This window comes from Marmota flaviventris, chromosome 4, assembly GCF_047511675.1.
Source record: "Marmota flaviventris isolate mMarFla1 chromosome 4, mMarFla1.hap1, whole genome shotgun sequence".
In the NCBI taxonomy this organism is placed as follows: Eukaryota; Metazoa; Chordata; class Mammalia; order Rodentia; family Sciuridae; genus Marmota; species Marmota flaviventris.
This window is the reverse complement of record NC_092501.1, coordinates 56,457,370-56,478,671: the sequence shown is the minus strand read 5'-3', so window position 1 is coordinate 56,478,671 and position 21,302 is coordinate 56,457,370. Positions and strand designations below refer to the sequence as shown.

At 32.7% G+C, this 21,302-nt stretch overlaps 1 protein-coding gene across 4 annotated transcripts in view; it reads right to left on the bottom strand.

Annotated features, from left to right (window-relative positions):
* Window positions 1-21,302, bottom strand: part of Ctnna3 (catenin alpha 3) — a 1,728,170-nt gene that overhangs the window by 546,610 nt on the left and 1,160,258 nt on the right. For all 4 annotated transcript variants that reach the window (XM_027931212.2, XM_027931213.2, XM_071611230.1 and 1 more), the window contains one exon: window positions 9,667-9,823. In XM_027931212.2, coding sequence (XP_027787013.2) covers window positions 9,667-9,823 — 157 coding nt within the window. The remainder of the gene's footprint in view (window positions 1-9,666; window positions 9,824-21,302) is intronic.

Sequence of the window (21,302 nt, the reverse complement as noted above, 5' to 3'; positions counted from 1 at the left end):
CAAAGAATATAATTTAAATCTTGTTGTCATGTTCCTTTGAGAAACTTTTCAACTTTAGCTGTGAGTTTTCATATAACCAAAGTGAGACTATTCTATTGCCTGAGGGAGATTCTGATGATTTTGATGCCCTATATCTCCTAATCCAATAGAAGAAAAACGTCTTCATGCAGATTTGCTTATCAGGAGGCTTTAAGGGCTTTAATCAAAATCCTTAGGAAAGGGAAAATCCTGGGAAAGTTTAGAGGTACATCAATTATACATGTAATAGCAAGTGTGAGAAAAGTTAAGATTTAGTGAAGTTTCATGGTATGACTGCATTGTTTATTATTTTACAAACTCAAATCTTTTATTGGTTCTTGAAATATTTCAGAATAAAAATAGTTTAAAAAAATCTAACCGTCCTTTCCTCACCCTCACCCACAAAACAAAGGTGACAGATGACATTAAATCTTCACAAAATAGTATTCCACTAGTGTATGACTTGAGTGATAAAGGTTTAGACAATTTTCACCTTCACAAAGCATTTTCTTAAACTCATTATGGACATAGGCAGTTGAGTCCAAGAATATCAGGTGATCACAACTCTTCAGTGAGTTTCAGGTGCTTATAAGGGTGGGTATGGGGTGATCTCTCTGTTCCCCAAGGTACACAGTCATCCATACCACTTAACTTTGTACACTGACATTTATTTCTAAGCAGTATAACTTGGTTTAATATAAAGATTTAAGAAGAGATTAGAATATAACACAACATACAAGATAATCCATCAGCCTCAATAATAACATATGCTAATTCTTTTCCACTGTGATACAAATTTTAAAGCTTTACAGATAAGGTCCCATACAAAGTCTTTCTCATTGTCATCTACCTCCTATGTCTCCAGAGTTACTGTTACATTTTTGATATGCATGGCATTTATGGCGTCCTATTGTCTACATCACTCTACAATTCGCTCATCCATTTGACATTTCTTTCTAGAATCTGTCCTTTTAATGTGTGAAAGACATTGATTTGTCCTAATGACTATGTTTGTTGCCATTTATTCATTCTGATATTGATGAAAAAAATTCCATAATGATTATGCCTGTTCAAATTTTTATGAGTATATGCACAAATTTGTCCAATATACATAGAGGGGGATTTGTAGCAAAATAACCCAGGTACCACATATTGCTATTTTATTCATCACAGAGATTATAACAATTTACATTCCCAGAAGTAGAGTGTAAAAATTTTTTCAGTGTATCTTTTCTAATAATCAGCATTATCAGAATTTTAATTTTTTTTTTACATTTTTAGTTATGCATCATAGTTTTCAAGATAAATCTTCAATTATTTTGATAAACTCTAGCATACTATTAGAGTGGAGTTAATGAAGGTGTTCCCTAATAATACCTAGTTTAAATTTTAACAAAGACCTACCAATGTTCTAGGCTCTATTTGAAGTATTTTAAAGACATATTTTTATTTAATTCTTCTAATCATACAGAAAGTAAGCTCTGAGAGTTATGGGAATTGTCTATTTTATTGACTGTTCTGTCCCTAAGAACTTACAATAGTCCTATTACTTTGTAGGACTTCAACAAGTATTTGTTAGACAAATGAATACAGGAATGAATAATTGATACAATTACTAATATTTTGAAGAAGGACATTTAGAGAGTCAGAGATGTCCTGCATCAGCCTCCTGAGTAGGTGAGATTACAGGTGTGCATCACCAAGACCTGCTCCCAAATCCACTATCTTCATGTCTAATTTATGTATTATTCTAGTGGTGAAATTTTGTAAAACTAATATGTACTTTATGGGCAAGTAATAATTTTTATTTATTGCTTGGTTACTTATTTTTATTGACAGATTTGAATATATTTAGATATACAACATGATATTTTGAAATATGCATATATTGTGAATGATGAAGTCAAACATCAATATATATTACCTCACACACTTATTTGTGTGTGTGTGTGGAATAACACTTAAAATCTATTTTCTCAGCAAATTCCATACATATACAATATATTGAGGTTAACAATAGTCACCAATGTTGTATAACAGGGCTCTTTGAACTTATTCCACCTGTTTAACTGAAATATTGTATCCTTCAGCCATCTACCCAAACCTCTGGATCCTCCAGCCTCTGGTAACTACCATTCGTCTGTAAGTTTCACCTTTTAGAAAATGTAATTTTTGCTGCACTTTTCAAATACATGAATACGTAAATTTTTCATAGTACATGCTCTGGAGCCATTCTTTATATAAAGACTTTTACTGGGCTGGGGATGTGGCTCAAGCTGTAGCGCACTTGCCTGGCATGCGCAGGATGCTGGGTTTGATCCTCAGCACCATATAAAAATAAAATAAAGACGTTGTGTCCACCGAAAACTAAAAAATAAATAAATAAATAAAAGACTTTTACTGCTTAAAATTTCCTTAAAGTAAGAGTAAAAATATTCAAATCTGACTGATTTGATGAAGAAAAAGAAAAAAGACTTCCAATTATGATTTTCAACATATCTAATTCATAATACTCAAACAAAAGTCCTGCTGAATAACTACTTTTCATTCAAATGAGAGCATCTTGAGTGAACTTGCATGTTAATATGTGGAATTATGTGTAATAAATTCCAGTACACATGCCTAAACTACTTTTCAGTCATATAAGTACAGGCAGTAATTCAAAATGTAATTACTAATAGAGGAATAATGGATTACTTGGGGGAGCTTATTCAATCATTTTTAAGTGCACACTTTCTCCCTGTCTTAACTATGACTTATGTAAAGCTGTGTGCACAATTTCTGTGCAGTATTTTCATACCATCATATGAAAAATTATTGCAGAGGATGCAGGGATAAAACCTTATAACTATGGTAAGAGAGTTTTTTAATTTATTTTTTAAAGACAATGCCATAAAAGACACTTGCTGCAAATCACTCTGATAAGAAAGAGCTTCTTTTTATGGTGGATTGAAAGGGAAAGCTGGTTTTATAGTTTAGATCTAGAATGTCCCTTAAAGGCTCGTGTGCTGAAGGATTGGTCCCAGTGCAGAAATGCTGAAAGGTACACTTTGGGAAATTGAATGAATTATGAGGGCTCTGACTTCATCAATAGATTAATTCATTGATGGATTCAAAACTGAATGGACTATTGGGAGGCAGTGGAAACTATAGGAGATGGAATCTAATTCAAGGAGTTATTCCTTGGGGGTTTGCCATTGGGGACTATCTTTTGTCCTCAGCTTCTTTTTATCACTTTCTACTTCCTGGCCACTTTGAAGTGAGCAACTTTGCTCCACCATGCCCTTCTATCATGCTGTATTGTCTCACTACAGGCCCATAAACAATGGAGCCAACTGAAAATGGACTGAAACTTCCCAAACTGTGATCCAGACTAAATCTTTCCTTTAAACTGATTTTCTTATGCACTTTGTCATAATGGTGAAAAGTTGACTGACATACCTGGGTTATTTAACGTGAGCTAGGATTCCATTATCAGACAGGCCTTCCCTTTGTATTACTACATTTTGATGTATCATTCATGTACATTAATTTTTTTGGGGGGGAAGTAGAATGGAGGAAGCAAGGGAACATCTGTTTTATATTAAATGGCTTTATTTTACTTCTAAGAGCCACATTAATATTATATAACTTACTTCCACAATAAAGATTTATGGCACCTGGAGTTTAGTATTCTAAAACCTAATGTACTCTATGATGCTACTATTTAAAATTTTAGATGGCTTATAATTCCCACAAAAGTTCAGAGCACTAAATATCCAGATATAATCTATGCTTTTGTTATAATGTCCAACTTGGTGTTCCACAAATCTACCAGGCCCTTTCAAATATTTTTTTTCTCTCTTTATGGGATGCTTTTCAAATGTTTTCAAGATTCAATTTAATAATTCAATTAAATAGCTTTTCCTTTAAAAACACTTCCCTCATACTTTGATACTGCAGCAACATGAATTGCATGGGATTTGTTTCTATGACTTTTGTATTTCTTTTGGAATCCCATCTGTGTACACTAGAATGCAAATTCTCTGAAAGAAAATTTCCTTTTCCTTCTCTATACCCTCTTTCATTTTTAGAACACTGTTTTGTACATTGTAAATACTCAATTTCCTTTTATCAAAATTCATTGTAGCAGGATATAATTAAAATCTTATGTTTAAAATAATATATCTATATTGCCTTCAATCTATCAAAACTTTCACTCATATATGGGTTGAAAAATAATGTACATGTGCTTGGTAACATGATTAATCTTTGCATAGAAATATACTATATTGGTCATGTTTTAATTCCAACTCCTATTCCATAAATGTCATACTGAGATTTAATAGTACTTAGTATAAAATTAATCTAAGATTTTGATTTTATTAACATTATAATGTGTTTATTTAGTATAAATGTATGAAAGATATTGAAAATATATTTATTTTAATGTTCCTTTGTCAAATCATCTAGATTGCAACTTTACAGAAGACAAGGATCATATTTACTAACATGTCATGAACAAAGAGGCCTTTGTTAGTGCATTTTTGATGACAGTGTCAGAGAATCATCTTTCTGTTACTATGTAAGTGTCTTAGAACATTTTGATGATTAGTGCTGAAAGTTATTTTTCATTATTTAAAGGTTTTTCAAAATATTAATGCCAATGCTTAACATGTTTGATAAAAGCATAAGATATAAACCATGAAAAATTAAGGTTGACATGGAATTAAAAAGGGGAATAAATACTAGTATTCATTTAGCAAATACCTATTAAGAGTCTTCAAGAAAAGAAGCAGGAGGCACAATTAGGAAGACTGTATTCAGGTAAAATATATTAGCTTGAACCAGAATGGTAACAGAGGATGTAAGATAAACTTGACATTTTTAAGTTAAATTGAGGATACAGAACTAAGGAGATTTTCAAGTACCCTTTGATACTATCACTATATACTTATCAAGTCAGTAAGATGTTATTCAAGGAACACTTTTTACAATAAAGACACAGAAGTGCTAATTCTAATCAATAAGTGGACAATCTTTGTTTCAGAAACTTCTAAAACATTATCAGTGGCTACCTCCATTCATCATGGGTTCTATATGTTCAAGAATTCCCATTGCCACAACTTACTTACAAATTATCTCTTGTACAAACTTTTTACCCATTTGTCAATCTCCCATGCTGTTCATCAGACTCAGCACTTAAAATTGTGCAAAAAATATTGAATGAATGACTAAAGGAATAAAAGCACGACTATATCTTCACAAACTCACGTATTTATTCAGGTCTTAGAAATTGTTGAATAGTTCTTATGGTTCAAACAATCCCCCCTTTTATCAAAGTTCATAGCTTTCTATAAGTAAATTCATTTAATAGCTCAAAAAGCAGATGCATTTATTATTTCCTCTTCTAAATTTTCATTTAAACAGAGATACTAATGTTTTTATGTTCTCATGTAAATAAATACTATTGGGAATTCCAGGCACTATATCTGACTGATAAGAAAGAGGTTCTTAAATCTCCTCTCATCTCATCCTTTGTCTATAATTAGGATAGATCCCAATGTGCTCAAAGAATCTTCAGAGAAGTACTTCTGACAGCTTGTTATATGCATTTTCATAAAAGAAAGGGCATAGTGAATGGTTTGGAGGGAAATCCTGTTGTCAATGATGACAAGAAGTTGGGGGCAAATGCATTTGGAAGAATATTTTTCTATTTGAAGAAGATACTGATACTATTCCATAAATAACATTAAACTGAAAAGAGCCATTTTGAGTAATTCATCTTCAGAAAACTATAACTTGCCAAACATCATATTGCTTTTGAAAATGATATTTTGGTTCATTGTTGAATTTTATTTTTACATATAAAATTTTAACATATATAATAAATTGATGAGAAGGCTATGTTCCTTAAGGTTTGCAAAAAGAAACTGCACTTAGGTTTAGACTTCACTATGTATAGCAGAAAACAAAATAGCCCAAAAATCTCTTCTGAAAATAGGTACCTTGACTTCTATATCATGAGAAATCTGGTGGTGGTATGAACATGATTTTAAAATAATCAATTCTAGTTCTGTATTTAGGACTGCACTAGATTAACTAAAGACATTTGGCATTATAGATACCCTTATTTCAAGAGCTATAGTCAATATTGGACCATCTGATCACTCTAAAACATGACCAGAAGCAAACTTTTTACCACTTGTGATTTCCACCTGTGCTAATGACAATAAAATAATATTCTGAAATCCAATAAGCCTTTCAATGGTTTTTAGATTTTAATTTTGATTCATATTTTAATGTGGAGATCCACAAACTTTTAAAACTGACCCAGGAGAAAATGGGTATCTTTTCAGGATTCTGATTCTTTTTTCATACAAAAAGATAAAAAGAATCAAACATTATTATTGTCTGCTGAAAAAAATGCCCAAGGAAAAGGAGAAATGTATACAAAAATTTTATAACCATAATTTTTCATCGGTAATTCACAATTCAAATCTATGTACTATATTGTTGGTAAATCTACATCACAATAATATGGATCAGAGCATGAGTAAAACAGCATTTCTCTATAAAAGATCATCCTAAAGGCATATCAGAGAAGTCATTCACCATTAGAAAAACATAAAGCTTTTTCTAAGAAAAATCTGCCCTGCACACAAGCTGCCAGATTTTGACAGCCCTCATCATAGCTATATGAACCACGATTAGCAGTTTGAAAAAAAAGTGACCCATCTATCGATTGGCCTGTGATCTTCAACCCAGCACTTCTAGTTTGATACTAACAAGATACACAGGGTCAGTTAGTTTCTTTCTCATTTATTTGACTGGAAAATGCTGAGAGAAGAAGCTATCATCTGTGGGAACAGATGCTAAAAATTATGATGCTACAAGAATCACTGGAGCCCTGGCTAAAGTAAGGCAATGGATGTATATGAAGGCACAGGAATGAGCAATGGAGCCACTCAGCATTTTGGACAAACATGCTTGGATGTCTACTGAATAACCATTTCTTCCTTCTTTTCTTTCTTTCTTCCCTTCTTCCTTCCTTCCTTCCTTTCTTCTTTTTGATTTTTTTGACTAATAAACCATGATTTCATTTGTGTAGTAATTAGTCATAAAAATTAAATTATAACTGTCCTAAGTCCAGTGGTTTGTTAGAACTTATTTATATCAGCTCATAAGAACTTATTCTATGCATTTCTTACCAATTCAGATTGAAATTGCATTGGTTACTTGAATTCTGACACAGAAATCAGTAAGTGCTACCTATTTGGACTATAAATTCCTCTGTCCACCACCCTTTCCCCAATCTACTATTAATAATTTATCTGCACTCTCTAAATTTGCCATGGGAATTTCATTTCCTTTTGCCAGTGATTGGAACGGGCAAAAGACCAAGTTCTGTCCTATATCAAGTAAGAGAAACTGATGGACTGCATCTGGAATAGATTTTCTCCTTGATAAATTAAAGTGGAATTATATCTTCTCCTTCAATTTTAGATGTTATCATATAATGTTTTGAGATTGAATGCCTAAAGATGCAACTGTGAGGAAAGGTCAACACAATTCAGAGAAGCCTTCATAGATCATTAATAATGATGAACCACTACCCAAAGTGCAGAAAAGTGGGAGCAATCTACCCTAGACATAGAAAACAATGGAGTGCACTATATATACAGAATTTAGAAATAATAATGAAATAAATACATTAACAACCCATTTATTATTATCATCATCCTATACTGGCAATTCTAAATAATGCTAACAATTAGCACCCCTTTCCCCGCTCAAATAGTGGACTATTCCTATCTAAGTCCTCTGGCATACTAGGGGTAGTAGCCTAAAACCAATTATGTCAAATATCCAGTTATATGAAATAAATGGAAGTTTTTGTAATTTAAGGAACCTTTAGAAGAGTTTTCTGTTGCTTGTAGATGAAATATTCTGAATTGCTGAAGTTGACCACAGAAAGGAACAGACCCAGTAAGCTGCTGGGTCAGGTTAATCCAGCATTAAATGCAAAATCTATGAGTTCCTGCTTGGAGGACTCACGAGGTATTTAGATTCCAGGCCTCCCACAGCTGTAATTATGCAAGCTCTGGCAAATTACAGTTCTTCTTACCATCCAAAGTTTTCCTTCCTTTGCACTGTGACTGCATTACCACAGAAAATTGCCTGTACATTGATTAATATGAGTAGGCTACTTGGCTCATAACCAAAAAGCACCAACTACAAACCAGAATATAGCATTTAACAATTAAATTATTAAAGACTAAATCAATATAAGATATTGCAAAGCCTATACAAAAGAGGTAGTAAAGAGACAAAAGTACTCCTAACATAAAATTATTTACAATAATTAAAGTGACAATTTTATCTAAATGATAGGAAAAATAAAACAGATAAATCAATGAGTTTTAGAATAACATACAAAAATGTTCAGTCAAACATTATGTGGAAAAAGGAAAGTAGTTTATATAAATGTGCATATATGACATGATACAAACATTTGAAAATAAAAAATACATATGTAGAAAAATTCTGGATGAAAATAAAATCAGATATCATTTGTTGTTATTTTAAAGAGTATTAATATTCTCTCCCATACATTTTCTGTATTTTTAAAAGTTTTAATTTAATTAAAAATACTTAGCATACATTTCTGTTTCATTAATATATCATAAAATAAACTAGATTTCTAGAACTATTGTTCAAGATAAGACAGTGTATATAAAATAATTATATGTATAAAAGTCATGAGTTGAACAAATTAGACTGATATACACTGGAAAATTTTCTAAAATCATAATAGATACTCATGAGAATTTGTATTTCATAAAAGGAGAATATTATCACATTTCAACAATTATCCTCTCACACATTAAATAATTATATAATTATATCTATATTTATATGCATCTATCTATACAAACATATACATAAATACATATATATGTAGTTTATTTTAAAGAGGAGAAGATAACAAAAGACCAAAAATCTTTAATTCTTTCCTTTTACAACAGTACAACCAAAATCTGAGTTTTGCTCCTGAGGCTTTGGCTTTCTGAGAATGTTTTCACCAACCTGTGGCATCGCATTTCACTCTACCAAGGGACACCCACAGGGGCTTTTTATGGAGTCTCAAGCCCATCTGTCACTGATTTCATCTGATATTAAGACGCTTTTCTTCTATTCTTGAGATTAGCAATATCAAATACCTATACTAGTACTTGAACAGCCACATTACATCTCAAATCAATAAAAGCTTTTCCTGTTAACTTGTATCTTTTCCTGAGTAGAAATAAAAATGATTGGAAAAGAGTGTAGATATAGAACATCAAAATATTTTACATGTACTGGGATGGAGGTGATGCTGATTTAGTAAAGACAGGAAAGATCTAAGCTATTTTCTATTACACTTTGCCCATGAATGGGAGTTTCTTTTAAAAACACAGTGTAAATTGTTAAATCATGAAGCACAAAGCTTGTAATCCCCAATTAGACCACTAATGACACACTTGGTGCTTCTACATAGCTACACTACATTTCCAGAAAGCTCATTAATAAGACTCCTTATATTGCATAAAATTAATTATATTCAGCATTATACGACTTCAAAACATTGACAAGAGTTAATGCATAAATTAAAAGATCAAAACATACCAGATACAGCAAGGAAGTCATCAATGCTTGTAATGTCATCTACAGCTTCAGTGAGGACATGTATATAGTTCTCCCATGTGTGTTTATACATTTCCATGGTGTTTTTTACCACTTGACTTTTGGGTCTTGCAGCCAAAGCAAGCGCAGCATTAATAACCTGAATAGATAATATAGAATGCTTACAAAGTGATTTATTTAGAAACAGATAGTAATGTGCAGATAGCAGTTATTCTTTTTTAATAATTTTACATATATTTATCCTTATCAACAGGGTATAATAAAATTACTTTAATGTGTAATCTCCTGTTTGTTTTTGATAATAGATTAATTTATAATTTAAGTAATTTTAAAAGTATTTGTTGAGTGTCCTCGTCAAATAACTGCAGGAGATTAAAAGAAAATTGGTGTCTACCTTAATAAGCTTTTATATTACTCAATGTGAAGGCAACACATAACTAGAACTTAAGTTTGTGTATGATAAATGCCATAAGAACAAACAATGGTCAATAGCCTTTAAAAAAGGAGAGATCATCTTCAACAGGGTGCTAAGAAAAGGCTTTGAGGAAATGTGACATTTTAATGTGGCATTTGGATTCACATCAGACAATTCCTGAATAACCTACATAAAAATCACTAAAGGAGAGCTTTTACTTACTAATGGGCTTGTAGGTATTCAACCAGCAGGTATTTCCTCATATTTTCATCCACTTCATATTTCAAATACATACCAAGTATCTTTCATACATCAAGCACTGTTTTACGTTTTAGAATTAAGGCAATAAAGAAGACACAAGCAAAACTCACTACTTTAATGCAATTAAAAGAAGGTCACCTTAATTCCAGTCAAAGAAGGCCAACAATTTGCAAGTCAAAAAAGTATGATCTTTGAGATAGTTATGAAAACTAATAAGAAAAATAATAGGACAGAAAAGAAGGATGAAAGTGGAATGGTAGAAAGTTTCCAATTTTAGGAAGGCCTTGCATTGAAACAAATACGAGAATAAAATTATTGGCATGAAAGAATTTTGGAACAGAGAAGTTGCTAGATTCAAAGAGGGACAAAAATGGAAAATTCTGTGAGAATAGTAAGCCTGAGTATACAAAAGGAACCAGTAAGCGTTCCTGACTATCTTGCGTGGGACTGTAGCCTTATTGGAAGACACTGGAGAGTCATGTTGACTTTTGGACAATTTGCTCAGAACTACACTTTAGAAAAATTGATTTCTCAACAAACATGGGAAGCTATTGCAAGAGGTTATGGGGTGAAAAGGAGCCTGAACTGCAATGGTGGAGGTAATGAAAAGGACTTCACGGGACTTCCAACTAATTAAAGGAGGATAAAGATAGGTCAAAGATTATTGCCAGAAATACCATGCAATATTTAAAGACATGAAAATAAAGCCACTGCAGAACAATAATAGTGGGTTACAAAATATGCTTCATCGGATGACATTTTTACATATAAAATGCATGTAAACATGCTGCATGAATATGTACAACAGTTGATGGTTCTCTAGGAGGTGGAATTTCAAGTACTTTGTCTTTTTTCTTTCTTTCTTTCTTTCTTGGTTGTGAATTTGTCAGATTTTCTATGATGAATGTTTAAGTTTAATATTCAGAATAAATAAATGAAGTTATTCTTCAAAAACTGACAATTATGAGAGGAATTAAGATAGTTGAGTAGAGGCAGGCAGCAGGTTTCAACTCCTCTGTGCTTGGATTCCAAGCAGTGAAAGATCAGACAGGTAGGTGACAGAGGGAATGCACTGAGACAAAATGTTGAACTGTTCTTTAAGAACTTGGAGGTTCTGGAGCAAGAAATGGGGAAGAATTTGTTAACCCTCACTGGGCAGATTGGGTGGGGGAATAATAAAGAGGGGAGATGTAAAGCTGATAAGCTTTTTTCAGAAATAGTGGTAGAAGAGAAAGTCAGACCAAGCTGCACTGGGAAGGGAGCGACAAAGCCAACTGGTAACAGAGAAAAGCTCTGCTTCTCTCAATTTGCTGGTGGAAAATTTGCCACCACAAGCCATTTTTTCAGAGACCGTGCCTAAATGTGTAGCTCTGGAAAGGATTAAATCTTTATGGCTTCATTTCATCAAGAGGTACAAGCAAATACCATCACAGGGAACACCTTTGAAATGTGCCCTATGAGTAATATGTATAGTGAGATATCTATGAGCTGAAGGCTGCTGATCTACTCCTCCTCCTTTCTTTTTTTAAATTTATTTATTTGGTTTTAGATATACATGACAGAGTATATTTTAACATATTATACACACATGGAGTATAACTTATTCTAATTTATATTCTTGGGTTGTACAGGATTCACTAGTAATTAATTCATTAATGAACATAGATATATCTGATTCATTCTACTGTCTTTCCTATTCCCATCCCACCTCTCTTCCCTTTATTTCCATTTGTCTAATCTAATGAACTTTTACTCTACCCCCACCCACTTGTCGTGTATTAGCATTCTCCTATCAGAGATAACTTTCAGTATTTGGTTTTCTGGGATTGGATTATTTCACTTAGCATGATAGTCTCTGGAACTGTCCATTTACCAGCAAGTTATAAATTCATTCTTTTTTATGACTGAGTAATATTCCATTGTGTATACATACCACATTTCTTTATCCATTCATCTATGAAGTTTTCATGTCCTATATAGCTTAATGGTAATTTTACTCATTTTAATACTTATGTTTTTACTCTTCTAGAGTATTACTCCCCTTTTCAACTTTTGGACTAATAAACTTCTGGGGACCATTTTTATTTATTTTTTTTATGGTCAATTAGTAAATGGTTTGTTCTGAGTGAAGGCAGTTGCTGGTGATTATTATCTCTTCTCACTGTAGTGATAGGAATTGATCAGAGCACTGTGCTAATGTTGAATGAGTGCTTTGAAATAAAGATACACACCCAGACTGTGCAGCACATGGTAAATAGAAAGTTGTTCACTAAAAAGACTCTTTCATAGCAGTGGAAGAGACATCTGTCCCAGCAGATGCACAAATATCAACAGAGAAATTAGAAAACATGAGAAGTCGATGTAATAAGATGTCGCCAAGATTTTGTAACACTCTGAAACTGATTCTATAAACATTAGAGAAAATGCCAGATGAAGAAATCAAAAAGTTGGTTGTTAGAATTATCAAGAAATTGAAAGAAGATCTAAGGAAAGAACTAAGTGAGGAAACACATGGTATGAAAGAGAATTTCATAAAAGAGAGATGTTAAAAAAGAACCAAACAGAAAACTTGGAAATTAAAAACTCAAGTAATTGACTCCCCTAAAACCAAACCAAACCAAACAAACACAAAAACCCAGTCTAGTCTTATAAATAGATCAGATTAATCAGAACAAACAGTGTCAGGGCTCAAAGACAAGGTGCAGGAATTAGAACAGCCATTATATAAAAGAAGGAAAAAAAATAAACTATGAACAGAATATGCAAGAACTCTGAGATAACAACTCAAAGGCAAAACTTAACACTTACAGGTCTTCTGAGGAAGAAGAGATATAGACTAATGGCACAGAAAACCTATTCCGTGAAAAAATAGCAGAAAACATCTGAGTCTTGGATAAGAGATGGACATGAAGGTTCCGGAGCCATTTAGAACTCCAAACAGGACCATTTTAACTACTCCATGATGTAGTTAAAATGCCAAAAATTCAGAATAAAGAAAAAAAATAAAACTGCAAGGGAGAAGTACCAATCACTTATAAAGCTATTAATTTAAAAAAAAAAAAAAAACTATAAATAATTAGAAGGAATACCAGTAGAACAGAAAAAGGGAAACAGATGGTGAGAGGATGAGAGAGAAAGGAGAAGTCATAGGTACATAACTGAGCAAATTATATTCCAAGCTTTATGATTATGTCAAAATGAACCCAAAATGTTATGGATAACAATACTGCATTAATACAAAAAAGAATAACAAAAGTCTTCCCAGCAAAAACTCTAAAAGCCATGACAGCATGGAATGATATATTTAAGTCCTAAAAGAAAATAACAGCAAACTTTGATTACTATATCCAACAAAGCTATCCTTCAGAATCGAGGAACAAATAAAAAACTACAAAGTCTAAACTAAAAGAATTCATGACCATTAAGCTAGCTTTACAAAGGATCCGTAACAGAATCCTATACACAGAAAAGAAAGATTAAAAGTAACAAAGAAAGCATGGAAAAGAGCAAATCACATTAGAAAAATAAATAAGCTAAATAAGCAAATGATCATTATAAATGTTTCAAACATTAGAAATAAAATGGCAGGAAATAATACATAGCTCTTTATAATAACAGTAAATATAAAGTGGTCTTAGTTCTCCCTTTGAAAGATAGAGCCTAGCAGATAAGATTTTTTTTTGAATACTCAATTGTATTTTGTCAGTAAGAAACGCACCTCACAGACAAAGACATTCAGAGATTGAAAGTAAAAGGGTGAAAAGTGATATTCTATGCTAATGAAATAAAAAACAAGCAGGAAGCAACCTTTAAACCAGTTTTTCTTCAGAAGAGACAAAGAAGGATATTACATATAGGTAAAAGGAAAAAATATCTAACAAAAGATATGATTATAAATATTTAAAGTGTGAATTACATGACATGAACATTACTTGATAAAAATAGGACTGAATGACTTCAATACAACCACTTTCACTAAGAGCTGCTCTACCAAAAAATCAACAGACCCATCAGATTTAGACTTGACTATAAATCAATTGGACGTAATTAACATGTATGAAACATTTTATCCACAACAACTGAATACATTTTCTTTTCAGTTACTCATGAAATTTTCTCCAAAATTGATATTTAACAACAGAAAGAAAATCTTGGCAAATAAAAAGAAAAAGAGTGAAATGATCTCTCTTTTCAGATCATACTACAGTGAAACTAGAAATCAACAACAAGAAAATCTGTAGGAACTATAGAAATACATGGAGATGTATTTACTTCATAAAAATATTTTATTGTTGCATTCTAATTATACATAATAGTGGGATTCATTATGCCATATTCATAAATGCACATAATTTGATCAATCTCATTTCCCATACCTTTTCTTTTCCTTCCCTTCTGCCTCTCCAAATCTGCTTGCTCTACTCTAAGAGATCTCCTTTCTATAAACATACAGCATTCACTGTGGGATTTTTGTACATGGACACAGCGTAATTTGGGAGATTTCACTCCCCATTGCTGCTCCATGCCCTCCCTTATGAGTCTGGCTTATTTCACTTAGTATGATGCTCTTCAATTCTATCCATTTACCCACAAATGACATAATTTCTTTCTTCTTAATGACTGAGTAAAACTCTATTGTTTACATGTACCACATTTTCTTTATTCAGCTGTTGACAGACAATTAAGCTGGCTCTAAAACTTGGCTATTGTGAACCACACTGCCAATAACTATTGATATGAATGTTTCATTACAGTATGCTGATTTTAAATCTTTTCGACAAATACCAAGGAGTGGGAAAGTAGGGCCATAAGGTGGTTCCTTTCCTATTTATTTGAGGAAACTCCATACTGCTTTCCATAGTGGTTGTACCAATTTACAGTTCCACCAACGGTGTATAAATATACCATTTCCCCAACATCCTTGCCAGAAATTATTGTTATTTGTGTTTTTGATGATTGCTACTCTAACTGGAATGAGATGAAATGTCAGTGTAATTTTGATTTGCATTTCCCTGATTGCTGAGGATGTTGAACACTTTTTCATGTGTTTGTTGACCATTTGGATATCTTCTTTTGAGAAATGTCTATATTGATCTTTTGCCCCTTCATTGATTGGATTGTTGGTTTTTCTGGTGTTGAGTTTTTTTGAGTTCTTTACATGGTCTAAACATGAATTTCCTGTCAGAGGAATAGCTGGCAAATATATTTTCTCTCATTCTGTAGGCCTTTTCTTCATGCTTTTGATTTTTTTTTTTATTTTGCCGTGCAGAATCTTTTTAAATTTGATGTCATACCACTTATTGATCCTTGGTTTTACTTCTTGAGATTTACTTCTTGAGCCTGTGCTGATATGGAAGATTGTTGACCCTATGTTTTCTTCTATTAGTTGAAGTGTTTCTGGTATAATTCATAGTTCTTTGGTCCATTTTGAGTTGATTTTTGTGCAGGGTGAGATAGGAATCTAGTTTCATTCTTCTGAAATATATGGATATACAGTTTTCCTAGCACCATTTATTAAAGAAGCCCTATTTTCTCCAATGTAAGTTTCTGGCATGTTTATCAAGAACCAGATGATGGTAGTTGTATGATTTGTCTTTGTATCTTCTATTATGTTTTTCTGGTTTATATGTCTGATTTTATGCAAGTACCATGCTGTCTTTCTTACTATGGCTCTGTAGAATAATTTGAAATCAGATATCTTGATGTCTCCAGAATTACTTCTTTTGTTCAGGATTGCTTTAGCTATTCTGGGTGTTTTTTCCTCCCATACAAATTTTAAAATTGTTTTTCTCATTATTTGAAGAATGTATTTGGTATTTTGATGGGAATTGCACTGAATCTATACAATGCTTTTGTCCATTTGGCTATTTTGACAATATTTTATCAGTGAACATAGGAAGTCTTTGCATCTTCTAAGGTCTACTCTGATTTCTTTCTTCAGTGTTCTATATTGTTCATTGTAAAGGTTTTTCACCTCCTTGTTTATATTTATTCCCAAGTTTGTGTGTCTCCCCTGCCCCCAGACTATTGAAAATGAAATAAGCAAGTTATCATGATTTCTTTTTCAGATAACCCATTATTGGAATATAGAAAAACCACTGATTTTTGTGCTGATTTGTACCCTGCAACTTTTACTAGATTTGTTCATCAGCTATGTAATACATAGAACTCAAAAACCTCAACACTAAAAAAACCCAGATACTCTAATCAATAAATAGAAAATATGAACTAAATAAATGCTTCTCAAAAGAAGTACAAATGGCCAACAACTATATGAAACAAGTTAAAATCTTTAGCCATCAGGGAAATATAAATGAAATCTAGAATGTAATTATCTCATTCTGGTTAGAATGGTAATAATCAAGAATATAAATAACAAATGCTGGCAAAGATGCCAGGAAAAAAGAATACTTATACACTGCTGGTGAAATGCAAATTAGTGTAGCCACTATGGAAATAAGTATGTAGGTTCCTCAAAAAGCTAAAAATAGAACTATCATATGATCCAAGTATACCACTACTTGGTATTTATCTTAAACAATTTAAGTCAACATCCCTTGAAGAATCATATATACTTATGTTTATCTCAACAGAATTTTCAATAGCTAAGTTACAGAATCAATCTAGTATTCATCAAAAGAAGAATGGATTAAGCAAATGTGGTGTATATACATAATGGAGTTTTATTCAGCCATAAAGAAGAAAAAATTCATGTCATTTACAGAAAAATGGAAGAAACTTGAGAGTATTATGTTAAACAAAATAACCAGATTCAGAAAGTCAAGGGTCATGTTTTTGTGTTACATGTGAAAGCTACAGAGGAAAAAACAGGGGAAAAGGGGATGCAATGAAAGTAGAAGGAAGAACATTAGGGTAGAGGGAGAGGATTAGGGTAAGGGAAGAATGAAGGGTGGGGAGTTCAGGAAAGTGAAATTGATCATATTGTGTATTTACATATATGGGAATATGCCACAATGAAATCTACCATTCTGTATAATTTATATGCACTGATGGAAAAAAAAAAGAGTATTAGTAGTTAACCAGTCACTTTAGTGGTTTATCTATACTAAGCATCTTAATAAAATAGTGGGATATCTATCTTCCTTTTAGAGACAGTTTTTCATTTCATTGAGTATGTGGGGAGAGTGATGTGCAGGACATTAACAACCCTAAGAAAGGCATTCTTATGAATCTTATGAATCTTTAGGCTCCCTAAACAGTTCAGTTACTTCACCAACATCATTTATGTGGACATTGCCTTTTCAATTTCTATGCAGTAAATTACATTAAAATGGCATTAATTAAATGACATATTTTTAATAATGTGACTTATCATATGTGTTTTTAGTTAGTATATTCATAGTAAAATCAGCAATAGATACCAAAAAGAATGATTAGTAAAGATTTTCTAAGTGTAATAAGGAGAATGATTACAGTATTGTTCAAAGGGGGCAGATCAGAGAGTTAAAGTTAGTCAGGGTCATAGAAGCCAATTGATGCAGGTGATTTATCAACTTTTCTATAAACAGAAATTGATTTAGAAGTGACTCTTTGCTTTCCATAAAAATATAAAGTGAAATCAGAGATGTGTACCTTGGAACTCATAAATTTTCTATGTACATTTATGGATATACCACAGTGAATCTTCACATCATCTACAACCATAAGACTGGGATAAAAATTAGAATAAATTGTACTCTGTGTGTATAAAAATGTCAAAATATGCTCTACTGTCTTGTATAAGTAAAAAGGACAAATAAAAAACAAAATATATATGTTTATATTTTTTAAAAAAGTGTTACTCATTTACCAGTTACTTGATCATTCATTGAAGCAAATTGTTTATCAATAATACATCAGATTCTTTTATGGACAATAGTGGCATCTCAATGAAAACTATGTCATCACCGTTTATTAAAATAGCCCATAATCTAGTAAGAAAATCAGACCAAATCCAAGCAATTGCAACTTCCCAATGGTTCTAACGTTAGCCTATATCAGAATCACCCAAAGGACTTGTAACAACCTAGAGCCACACCCCTGGAGTTTCTGGTTCAGTTGATCTTGGGTGGGCCTGACAATTTGCGTTTCTACGCTCTCAGGTGATATTGATGCTGCTGGTTTGGGGACTGTACTCAGGACCACTGTGATGTACAATGAAAAGTGCTATAATGCAGGGCCACCACAGGGTGTCTTATAACACATGGGAGAGTCACTATGCTTCATGTCACAAGGAAAGATGTCCCAAAGGATGGAAAAGAAAAAAAAAAAAGAAATTAGTAGAACAAGTGGCAATTTCTTTTTAGGAAGAGAAAATAACATGTGTAAACAACTAGCAACAAGATAGAGCCTAACACTATCTCCTAGAAAGTGTTAAACAGAAAAAATATTGAAATGGAGTTGGAAGACAATGAAAAGAGGAAGGAGAGAACATACCTTCAGAAAGTACCAAGATAAAGGAAAGATAAAAGAAATAATCATTAAAGAAAAGATAGAAAACTAAGGTATTAAAAGGTCCCAAGAAGGCTGGGTCTGTGGCTCAGCAGCAGAGCACTTGCCCATTATGTGTGAAGCACTGGGTTCAATCCTTAGCACTACATAAAAATAAACCAATAAAATAAAGGCATTCTGTCCATCTACAACTATATATTTTTTTTAAAAAAGGTTACAAGATAAAGATTTTTATTATTAATTAATTTTAATGGGTACATTATAATTATACATAATAATGGGAGAAATTGTGACATATTTTTATGTGATGTGAGAAAAATCTTTTCAAAGAGTCAAGTGCTAAAAGAGAGTCAAGAATAAAGAGGACTTGGGTGCACTGGCACATCCTGTAATCCCAGAGACTTGGGAGGCTGAAGCAGGAGGATCACAAGTTCAAGGCCAGAGTCAACAAGTTTGATGCTAGCCTAGGCAATTTAGGAAGGCCCTGATTTAAAGTAAAAGATAAAATAAAAGTTCAGTGGTAAAGCTCCCCTGGGTTCAATTCCTAGTAACAAAAAAGAAACTTATAAATAAGAAGATCTAAAAATAGCTTTTGATTTGGAAGTGAAATGTGATTTGATTTGGCATAGGTATAACAGAATGTTGGACATAAGATTAAGATTCCACCAAACGCAATGGCAACTATAAAATGAAGCCTTTTTCTATTCAGTGATCTAAAGGCTGCATGCACCTTAAGTCCTTTTCTTTCAACAAATTATTTGAAGTAGATAAAGGGAGAAATTAGTTGCTTAAAAATATTATGTTGATATTCTCTTATTTCTTTTTCATGAAAGAGGAACACATTAAATTTTAAGGAAACACACACTAGCTTTACAAATAAGTACTGTGCAGTATTCCTTGATTTCAGTTTTAGAGTTTTATTAACCTATTAACTTACAATGTACCTTTGTGTACACTACAAAAGCTCTGGTCCCTGGTGTTTCATTGTTCCTACAATTGGACAACTGCGTACACATGTGGTTATGCTGAAATTATGCCTTCACAGTGAGGCATATTTTTAAAGTACTGGTGCAGAACCCTCAGTGGGGATATGGAGTCATAATATAAGACAGGCTGTAATTTATAAGAACATTTTCAGTTGTGCTGCTGATCCAATTTGTCTGATTCAACACTACATCCTACAAGAAAGCTTTATCCTACTTGACTCTTCTGATATTTAGTATAAATCTAAAAGCAGACACAATTTAGAAGATGCACTAATGCCCTTTAAGGCCAAAGAAATCATCCCAATGTCACACTTCAAACATATTAGCTATATAACTAGAGAAAAAAAATGACCCTTCTTAAATCTTCAAACATAGCTAAAGATTTTTAAAATGATTTGTCTTGCTTTCTGAAGCAATTTAGTTTCTTTAGGTTATGGTTGAGTACATGTTCAAATCACCCTAGACCCTGATAACTATTCGGTCAGTTAGTTCACATTTAACAGTGCACTAAAATTCAGGCTCTTATAATGTCTTAAGCTGACTGTTTTAAGAGCCTTATAAATGGTGCCAAGTCATTCTCCTTACTACAAACACATTTCTTTCTCAAATGAAGAAGTGATAATGGTTCCCCCATCCCCTGTTAATAACTTTAGATAAAATCTTAGTTGACTAAAGAAAATCCAAATTCCTTGTCAGTAAAAAACTCCACTGGTTTATCCCAACCTACAGGTCACCATGCTTTATAATACCCTTCATTTTGGCATGTATTCCAGACACACTGTCTAAAACACTGATCATACACAATCCATTTTCTGTGACTACTGAATTTGGCTTGTGCCCTTGGTCTATTCCTCTCCATCTGAGGAAACAATTTTTATTATGGAAACATCATCAAACACTGTCAAGTCTATGTCATTCCCCAAACTCAGTAACCTGAAGTGTCTTCTCCTTAGTGCTTTAAAAGTACTCTGTTCATGTAACTAAACAATATCTACCCTATTGTATAGTTGTTCCTATACATGTCTCCTCCTAGAGCTCCTTCATAGGAGGGACTATCTCTTACTCATTTTTGCTCCTTGGTATACTAAGCATGTTAATTATAATAACTTCTAGCTTTATAACTCTCCCTAACCTATTACTCTGCTCATAACTCACACTGAGAGGGTAGCCACAAGGACCCAGGTTTAATATCATTGTCTTCTCCTTCAAAACTGTACAGGTCTTTGGCAGGAATTAATTGGTCATGAGGCATGGTGCAAAATGTTGAGCTGCTTTAATCTCTCTGGAAATTTTAAACAGAAAATATAGATAAACCACTAGTTAGCAAGGGAGCTTATAGCTGAAAACATGTACAGGAGAGAAGTCATCTCGTAAAATCAGAACCAGAGGGGGCTGATAGAGTGAAGAACTGAGGGAATTAGAGCATGCCAAACCTCTAACCAAAGTTATGACATCAAGAGAAAAAGGAAAACAGAGTAAATCAGGCCACTGGATGGCAAGAGAAA